We start from the raw sequence: 10,736 nt of genomic DNA, 5'->3' as shown, positions 1-10,736 counted from the left end.
TGAAAGTTTGCCAGAAAAAAAGATTCTGCAAGTGTTGCCCCTCTAAGACCTTGTCCCCCCATCAAAGTCACACTTCCATTTTTTCTTATCCACTATGATCTATCCAGATTTAGCAAGTGCTCCTCCTGGATGGTGTACAATCCATCTAGATACCAAGTGTCAAGACTATCCCCTACTTACCAACAGTCAGTTTCCTTTCAGTAAGGAACGTGTGCATGCTGTAAATGTCTCTCATCAATTCTGAGTCCCCAAAGGTGAAATAAACCACATCTCGCTCAGCTACAGCAGCTGCCAGTATCTGTATTAAGGCTGTAGCAAAGAGAAGAAACACAACTATATTATGACACTTCACATCAAGATACCTTCTGTTCTTTCAACCAGGTAAATTATAGCTGCTGTGTCATAGCTTTATCCTGGATTAAAGATTTATAAACCTAATATACACATTATTAGCAATGGCAAATACAGGATGAATATAAATCATCTAGTTGTGTGACTTTCCAGACATGCTGCTGAGAGTATCATCAAGGCACAGAATTCCCACGTAAGTAAGCACCTCTGTGGGAAAACAAAGGAAGGTGCATCTGAGGCAGCACAGTTAAGGCACTGAAGTGGTATTTTTTTTTTTCACTTACATTAATCTGGAACTAAAATTTTTGTGTTTGCTTGCTTGATTTAATTATTTTATCTTATACACAGTCATTGTTTCTTTTCTGTCAAAGGAGTCTCTGTGATTTTCCGTGACCAATATACTTGGGAGGTTCTACTGTTCTCATTAACCCTACAGCAAGCAAGCATTCTCAAAAATGGGTTAGAGAAGACACCTGTATCCCTCCTGCACTCCCACCTCCACCCAATCACTACAGCATGGAGTGAATGTTACTGAAAACACTGGACAGTAACTCTGGTGTACTGGAATAGGAAAATCATTGAGAACCACTGTCCCCACAAATCAGAGTTACAAATCACTCAGCCTGGAGTATATTTCCAAAAGTTAAATTCCTTTATAATCTTAATCTCAATAGACAAAAATTTTTTTTATTATTTTTTAAAATAAATTTATTTATTTTATGTATTTTTGGCTGCATTGGGTCTTCATCGCTACGTGTAGGCTTTTCTCTAGTTGCAGAGAGCGGGCGCTACTCTTTGTTGCAATGTGCAGGCTTCTCACTGAGGTGGCTTCTCTTGTTGTGGAGCACGGGCTCTAGGCGTGCGGGCTCAGTAGTTGTGGCGCACAGGCTTAGTTGCTCCACGGCATGTGCGATCTTTCTGTACCCAGGCTCCAACCCGTGTCCCCTGCGTTGGCAGGCAGATGCTTAACCACTGCGCCAGGGAAGCCTGACAAAATTTACTTTAAATAACAAAAATGAACAAAGGTACAATAAATGCCCTTTTGCTAGTAACATATCTTTTCCTTCATAAAAGGGAGGTGGGAATCAAACTAAAACACTATGGAGGATAAATATAGTTTTGATTTTTGATAGCATCTTAATATTCTACATATTCAAAACAAAATTAAAACAGTAAGAATGGGAATGAGGAGGAACCTATAACTGAAAGCAAACTAAAACAAATGAGCCCAATTTTATTTCAAAAGAATAGCACTACAGGGAAAGGAAAAAGGAAAGGATGAAAGTAAGAACTAATCCAAGTAACTTATGAACACAGTATTTTACTAATATGCCTTCAGTCTTGGGCAAGGAGGAAAGAATTGCAAACAATTCCTGGACTCTTTTTACTAGATTTGCTTACCATAGTAGTACAGGTGAAGCAATTCTGAAACTACTTTAAAATATATTTCAGGATTGAACAAATGAGTTAATTTGTTGATGTTGCTGGGAGCTGTAGGTTCTCAGTATGGAAGAGGGAACAAACAAACATGGAATGGGAAAAGACAAAAAAGAACTCTGTGGTGACTGACAGATTGAAATGGAAGGCACTGGTATGTACTCATGACTTCTAAAATATGTACATTTGTGTGCGTGTGTGTATGAGTGAGAGACAGCGAGAGAGAGAGAGAGAGAGAGAGAGAGAGAGAGAGAGTGTGTGTGTGTGTGTGTGTGTGTGTATGTGCATTTCTTAGTTTTGTCCACTGAAAGGGCCAAAAAGAAGACATCTTGGTAGCAATGAGCACATCTAGTGCCCAGATCTTGGTCTCTAATACCATTCCACCTAAACAGAGCTGTATTCCTCCGGGAATACCTGATTCCATGGTTAGGACAGGACAGGTACAAGATGAACCCAGAATGTTTTATTATACCAGAAAGTGAAGAAGTGCTCAAAAATGGGAAAATTGATGGACTGCTTGTCACAAGGATATAGGAGCCAGTTTGAAGGAGCTCCTACTAAGCCAAATCTGGACAAGCTAAGCACCAAAATATTATGTACAGTAATAAATTACAAATCACTGAAAAAATATAAATTCCTGAGTTCACAATGATAATATATAAATAAATAGAGAGAAAGAAGGGCTTTTACTCACAGGAGAAAGCCAAAGACTAACTGGTTAAGTCGGGAGAGAGTGCTAGAACGAGATAATCCTCTTTTTGCAACCATCACGGTAAAGACTGGATCAGGCAAAGATCAATAAAGGATGCTAGGGCTTCCCTGGTGGCGCAGTGGTTGAGAATCTGCCTGCCAATGCAGGGGACACGGGTTCAAGCCCTGGTCTGGGAAGATCCCACATGCCACGGAGCGACTGGGCCCATGAGCCACAACTACTGAGCCTGCGCGTCTGGAGCCTGTGCTCCGCAACAAGAGAGGCCGCGATAGTGAGAGGTCCGCGCACCGCGATGAAGAGTGGCCCCCGCTTGCCGCAACTAGAGAAAGCCCTCGCACAGAAACGAAGACCCAACGCAGCCAAAAATAATGAATAAATAAATAAATAAAATATTAAAAATAAATAAATAAATAAATAAAGGATGCTAAACCTAAGGGAAATTTTGTCTCTAAAAGTGTCTTCCTACAGACTCCTTATTAACTACAAGAGAGCAAAAAAACTCTGCAACAGTGGAAAAATCAGATAGCACCTTGACTGGGTGATCAAAATTAACATCACTAATGGGGTCAGATGACTACTAAGTGCCTCCAGACACTATCACCTACATACTGCTCTGATCAAGAATGCATAATATAACCCTAATTATGAGGAAACAGCAGATAAACTCAAGGAATGTTGTTTTCTTCAAACATGTCAATGTCATAAAGACAAAGAAAGGCTGTGGAAATACTCCAGATTCAAAAGGAGGCTCAAAAACATTAACTAAATGCAATACCTGACCCTGGACCCTGTATTGGAGGGCAAAATGGCTACAGCGGGTTTGATTAGGGCACCTTACAAAACTGCAACATAGATGAGAAGATAAAAATATTATATCAATGTACATTTATGAATTTATAACTAATGTGTTTATATAAGAGAATAGGAAAAACACACTGAAGTATTTAGGAAAGGGGGTATAATGTATGTAACTTAAGCTCAAATCGTTCAGAAAAAAATTGTATATAATACACAAACATATATGTACATAAACATACACAGAGTTGTTTAACTTTTTGTAACTTTTTATAAGTTTGAAATTATTTTCAAATAAAACGTTTTAAAAGTTATGTAGGAAGGAAAAATATTTTTAAGATGAGCTAGTAAATTTGATATAGCTGAGTATCCCCAAATTTGGGAAACAATCTAAGACATTAGAATACATGTGAGATTCTAAAATACCAAAGTATTTCCTAATTTCCAAACTAATATTTATTGAGTATCCCTAACATGTGAGGTACCATGACTAGGCCTCATTAATCTTGAAAGTGTTGAAAGTAATTATCTCAAAATAGAGATACGTTTTAATTAAAACCGCTCAACCAACTTATACATACATTAAAGCTTCAGTGCACTCAATTTTAAAAGGTTCCTAATTAACCTAAACTACACATAAAAAGGGAAACCAATGAATCGTCATCTTCTTCTACCAAGAGGTATCATTTTTTTATTTTTTGGTTTGAATGAAATTTGGCTTTAAGTTTTTCCTATTTAAGAGACAGAGAGGAGAGAGAGACCCAAAGAAAAGTCCTTTTAGTCCTACTTCCTCCTTACATACAGAAATACTAGATCACTGGTCATTTGCCATTTATGAAATAAAATATTAGTAAAAGCATTTAAAATGTATCTCCCTATAGAGTTCATGTTTTAAATGCTTCACAGGCCATTTTGTCCCTGTGGATAGGCTCCTGGAGCTAAGCTTGACAGATCTACCAAAAAGAGGCTGGATCCTAATAAGAGAACCAGTTCACATTACATTCTTGATTTCACATCCATTTCTGTTTGGGTACACATGGTAATAAAAGCTGGAACTGGAGACTGAAGACCTGAGCTCAGGCCTTGCCCTTCTGCTAGCTAGCTAAGCTCTATGACTTTGGCCAAGTCACTTAACACTCTTGCCTGCATTTTCCCCATCTGTGCAATGAAGAAGTTGAATCAGATGATCCCTGAAGACTCTTTCACAGTATAATTCCATAATCTGTTATAATTTTTCTCCTTGCATTGGATATTAGACTATAAATACACAAAGGAAATTTTCAGAAATTTAAATTAATCTTGACCTTAAATACATCAGTAATCACTAACAAAAGATCATTTTAAACAGAACTGTCTTCATACCTCACTCCATCCCCAAGATCTTTGCAAATCTAGACAATTATGTCTCACAATTTAAGTGAACTCTCCTGTATCACAAGTTAGATGAGAATAAATCACAAATCTAATAGGGTGTATGGACTGACTCCAAGTATGATATAAAACCATCAAATTCTAACTTCAAGCACAACTAGGTGCCAAAATAATCACTTAAATTAACCTGCAGGGAGCTTGGTTTTAATTTTCTTTTTGGCATCAATGTTAAGCTGTGAAAATTCTTCAAATAAATATGAATAATGTCAAAAAACAATTCACAGTGTCCTCTTATAACAAATGAACCAAACAAAAAATGAGTAAAACCATGGATACTTTATACCACAGGTATGGTCTGAGGCCATTAGCATGTAACATTAGTAACAACTGCTAACACTGAGCTCTATACTGTAGCATGCTGAACGTTCTAGCAGCTTTTTTTAAAGGACAAACTCAAGATTCACAAGGATTAACTCACTTAATCCTTACAAAAACTGAATAAATGTTAGTATTATTTCCATTTTGAAAATCAGGAAATAAAGGCACCAAAAGATTAATTAACCCGTCTAAGGTCACAGAGCCAGAAAGCGGTGGAGCTGAAATTTCTATTTGTCAAATAGAAATTCATTAAGCTTATTTTATTTGCAAGTCACTTTTAGGTAGTGAAGGTAGGGAATGGGGATAGAAAAGAAAATGCACAAGACTGCATCAAGATAACTTCAAATTATGGTAAACTAGCAATGGCATAATCTTTCACAAGTCAGATAACACAGTATGGAGAGGTACAAAAAATAAACACTGAGGATGTGCAATGAGAAACTGACAAAAACACAATACAAAGAACTTTAGAGCACCACTTGATTCCTTCGGAAAGCAGGCAGACAAAACTAGAAAAATACAGGGTCTGATCTAATAGGTATAGAATCTAACAGACAAAGTATAAATTCTATACCCTTCAGAGACACCTTTTCAAGTGCCAACATAATATATACAACAATTAATTATGTTAGGCCACAAGTAAAAGCTCAAAAAACTCTAAAAAGTAGAGATAATGTTATCTATACTCTGATTACAATGCAATAAAATTAGAAATAAGAGATGAAACAAACATAATTTGCTTTAAAAACCATTTAGAAATGGTTTCAAGTTATCTCCTAAAAATCTCATGGGTGCCTGGTGGTACACTTAGGGAGAAGGAGCCCACTCAACAGTCTCTACTGAGATGGGATAAATAATGCTGCAAAAAACAAACAGAAAAAGCAAAAAACAATGCTTCTACTCTAACAATGAGAAAAGGCCAAGTAATCTACAGAATTATAACACTTCCTGAGTCTACCAGAGAGCTGAGTTTTCAGGGCAACCAAAGTACAACAAGCTCTACCAAGAAGAGACAAAACACATGAACTATTATCTTGAAAGAACACAGGAGAAAGAGGTAGCTACCATAGAAATGGGTGAGAGTAAAATTCTGAAAGCCAAGTGTGAACTGGAGGTGGGGGTAGTGTCACTTTGGAATAGCTATGAGCCCCAGAAAGGAGAATTCACATTCACTCAAGAGCTCTTTTCCACGGGCCTCCAGAGGGTCCTCAGAAAGATGAGGGGCCAGGCAGGAGGACAGAGAGAGTCCCTTTGGTTCCACAAGCCTGCAGGAGGTAACTGGCTGCTGCTGAAGGACAGGCATCAAGCCCCTCTTCCCTATGTCCCTTCTTTCCTACCCTCTGGCTCATAGGGCCATTGGCTGCCTGGGGCAGAAAGCTGTTAATCAATGTCTGTTGAATGAATGAATATATGAAAAATATTCTCTTACTAGTTGTTAGCATAATACAATGAAAGCCGTTCAAAATTAAATTGTTACAAATTGAAAAACTCATGCACAGTTAGGCAACAAGCATGTTAAAAAAATATTTAGCCTTATTTCTAATAAAAGAGATGTAAGTTTAAGGGTTCATACATGCCCATGTTCTCCCTCCATGAAGTTTTTTGTTTGCTTGTTTTAACTATCCTTCCTCCCTTCTTTCTTATAGGGTAGGGATAGCATCTGATGGTTCAGATGAGTCTTCATGAAACATTACTAAGACCTAGGGACAGATAAAGATGGCCAGTTCAGAGAAGTTAATATTGGCCCTGTCTTTATCTGCTCTCAAAGGGTTTTTGTTAAAAAAAAAAAAAAAAAAAAGGTTTTTGTTTACCAACTTTATTTAATCTATCAATACTTTGAACTGGACCATAGCTTCTGATTCTTCTCTGTGCACCCGCTCTGCCTCCGTACCGCTCCCTCCCCGCGGCCTGGGTGAGCCAGAGCCCCCGAAGCAGCTGCTCCTTTAACCCCGTCCTGTCTGGGCGGGGAACAGACGCCCTCAGGCGACCTACACGCAGAGGCGGGTCCAAATCCAAAGCTGAACCCCAGGAGCTGTGCGAACAGGGAAGAGAAGGGGAAATCTCTCCCAGCAGCCTCAGAAGCAGCGGATTAAAACTCCACAAACAACGTGATGTACCTGCATCTACTGAATACCTGAATAGACAACGAATCAGCCCAAATTCAGGAGGTGGACTTTGGGAGCAGGAGATATTAATTTTTCCCCTTTTCCTTTTTTTTGTGAGTGTATATGTATATGCTTCTGGGTGAGATTTTGTCTGTATAGCTTTGCTTTACAATAGCTTTATTTTACTTCACTATATTATAGCCTCTTTCTTTCTTTCTTTCTATTTTTTCTCCCTTTTACTCTGAGCCGTGTGGACGAAAGGCTCTTGGTGCTCCAGCCAGGCATCAGGGCCGTGCCTCTGAGGTGGGAGAGCCAACTTCAGAACACTGGTCCACAAGAGACCTCCCAGCTCCACGTAATACCAAACGGCAAAAATCTCCCAGAGATCTCCATCTCAACATCAAGACCCAGCTTCACTCGACGACCAGCAAGCTACAGTGCTGGACATCCTATGCCAAACAACTAGCTAGACAGGAACACAACCCCATCCATTGGCAGAGAGGCTGCCTAAAATCATAATAAGGCCACAGACACCACAAAATACACCACCAGACGTGGACGTGCCCACCAGAAAGACAAGATCTAGCCTCATCCACCAGAACTCAGGCACTAGTTCCCTCCACCAGGAAGCCTACACAACCCACTGAACCAACCTTAGCCGCTGGGGACAGATACCAAAAACAACAGGAACTACGAACCTGCAGCCTGTGAAAAGGAGACCCCAAACACAGTAAGATAGGCAAAATGAGACGACAGAAAAACACACAGCAGATGAAGGAGCAGGCTCAAAACACACTGGACTTAACAAATGAAGAGGAAATAGGTAGTCTACCTGAAAAAGAATTCAGAATAATGATAGTAAGGATGATCCAAAATCTTGGAAACAGAATAGACAAAATGCAAGAAACATTTAACAAGGATGTAGAAGAACTAAAGAGGAACCAAGCAATGATGAAAAACACAATAAATGAAATTAAAAATACTCTAGATGGGATCAATAGTAGAATAACTGAGGCAGAAGAAAGGATAAGTGACCTGGAAGATAAAATGGTGGAAATAACTACTACAGAGCAGGATAAAGAAAAAAGAATGAAAAGAACTGAGGACAGTCTCAGGGACCTCTGGGACAACATTAAACGTGCCAACATTCGAATTATAGGGGTACCAGAAGAAGAAGAGAAAAAGAAAGGGACTGAGAAAATTTTTGAAGAGATTATAGTTGAAAACTTCCCTAATATGGGAAAGGAAATAGTTAATCAAGTCCTGGAAGCACAGAGAGTCCCATACAGGATAAACCCAAGGAGGAACACGCCAAGACACATATTAATCAAACTGTCAAAAATTAAATATAAGGAAAACATATTAAAGGCAGCAAGGGAAAAAAAACAAATAACACGCAAGGGAATCCCCATAAGGTTAACATCTGATCTCTCAGCAGAAACTCTGCAAGCCAGAAGGGAGTGGCAGGATATACTTAAAGTCATGAAGGAGAAAAACCTACAACCAAGATTACTCTACCCAGCAAGGATCTCATTCAGATTCGAGGGAGAAATTAAAACCTTTACAGACAAGCAAAAGCTGAGAGAGTTCAGCACCACCAAACCAGCTTTACAACAAATGCTAAAGGAAATTCTCTAGGCAAGAAACACAAGAGAAGGAAAACACCTACAATAACAAACCCAATACATTTAAGAAAATGGGAATAGGAACATACATATCGATAATTACCTTGAATGTAAATGGATTAAATGCTCCCACCAAAAGACACAGGCTGGCTGAATGGATACAAAAACAAGACCCATACATATGCTGTCTACAAGAGACCCACTTCAGACCTAGGGACACATACAGACTGAAAGTGAGGGGATGGAAAAAGATATTCCATGCAAATGGAAATCAAAAGAAAGCTGGAGTAGCAATTCTCATATCAGACAAAATAGACTTTAAAATAAAGACTATTACAAGAGACAAAGAAGGACACTATATAATGATCAAGGGATCGATCCAAGAGGAAGGTATAACAATTGTAAATATTTATGCACCCAACATAGGAGCACCTCAATACATAAGGCAAATACTAACAGCCATGAAAGGGGAAATTGACAGCAACACAATCATAGTAGGGGACTTTAACACCCCACTTTCACCAATGGACAGATCATCCAAAATGAAAATAAATAAGGAAACACAAGCTTTAAATGATACATTAAACAATATGGACTTAATTGATATTTATAGGACATTCCACCCAAAAACAACAGAATACACATTTTTCTCAAGTGCTCATGGAACATTCTCCAGGATAGATCATATCTTGGGTCACAAATCAAGCCTTGGTAAATTTAAGAAAATTGAAATCCTATCAAGTATCTTTTCCGACCACAACGCTATGAGACTAGATATCAATTACAGGAAAAGATCTGTAAAAAATACAAACACATGGAGGCTACACAATACATTACTTAATAACGAAGTGATTACTGAAGAAATCAAAGGGGAAATCAAAAAATACCTAGAAACAAATGACAATGGAGACACGACGACCCAAAACCTATGGGACACAGCAAAAGCAGTGCTAAGAGGGAAGTTTATAGCAATACAAGCCTACCTCAAGAAACAGGCAACATCTCGAATAAACAACCTAACCTTGCACCTAAAGCAATTAGAGAAAGAAGAACAAAAAAACCCCAAAGCCAGCAGAAGGAAAGAAATTATAAAGATCAGGTCAGAAATCAATGAAAAAGAAATGAAGGAAACAATAGCAAAAATCAATGAAACTAAAAGCTGGTTCTTTGAGAAGATAAACAAAATTGATAGCCAGACTCATCAAGAGAAAAAGGGAGAAGACTCAGATCAATAGAATTAGAAATGAAAAAGGAGAAGTAACCACTGACACTGCAGAAATACAAAAGATCATGAGAGATTACTACAAGCAACTATATGCCAATAAAATGGACAACCTGGAAGAAATGGACAGATTCTTAGAAATGCACAAACTGCCGAGACTGAACCAGGAAGAAATAGAAAATATGAACAGACCAATCACAAGCACTGAAATTGAAACTGTGATTAAAAACCTTCCAACAAACAAAAGCCCAGGACCAGATGGCTTCACAGGCGAATTCTATCAAACATTTAGAGAAGAGCTAACACCTATCCTTCTCAAACTCTTCCAAAATATTGCAGAGGGAGGAACACTCCCAAACTCATTCTACGAGGCCACCATCACCCTGATACCAAAACCAGACAAAGATGTCACAAAGAAAGAAAACTACAGGCCAATATCACTGATGAACATAGATGCAAAAATCCTCAACAAAATACTAGCAAACAGAATCCAACAGCACATTAAAAGGATCATACACCATGATCAAGTGGGGTTTATCCCAGGAATGCAAGGATTCTTCAATATACGCAAATCAATCAATGTGATACACCATATTAACAAATTGAAGGAGAAAAACCATATGATCATCTCAATAGATGCAGAGAAAGCTTTCGACAAAATTCAACACCCATTTATGATAAAAGCCCTGCAGAAAGTAGGCATAGAGGGAACTTTCCTCAACATAATAAAGGCCATATAT

The 10,736-nt window shown here is 38.4% G+C and overlaps 1 protein-coding gene across 4 annotated transcripts in view; it reads right to left on the bottom strand.

Moving 5' to 3' along the window:
* Nucleotides 1-10,736, bottom strand: part of PARG (poly(ADP-ribose) glycohydrolase) — a 119,471-nt gene that overhangs the window by 4,185 nt on the left and 104,550 nt on the right. For all 4 annotated transcript variants that reach the window (XM_057530707.1, XM_057530704.1, XM_057530705.1 and 1 more), the window contains one exon: nt 181-309. In XM_057530707.1, the coding sequence (XP_057386690.1) occupies nt 181-309 (129 nt within the window). The remainder of the gene's footprint in view (nt 1-180; nt 310-10,736) is intronic.

This window comes from Balaenoptera acutorostrata, chromosome 16 (assembly GCF_949987535.1).
Source record: "Balaenoptera acutorostrata chromosome 16, mBalAcu1.1, whole genome shotgun sequence".
NCBI classification, from domain to species: domain Eukaryota; kingdom Metazoa; phylum Chordata; class Mammalia; order Artiodactyla; family Balaenopteridae; genus Balaenoptera; species Balaenoptera acutorostrata.
The sequence above is the reverse complement of the archived record's forward strand: the minus strand, read 5'-3'. Positions and strand labels throughout refer to the sequence as shown.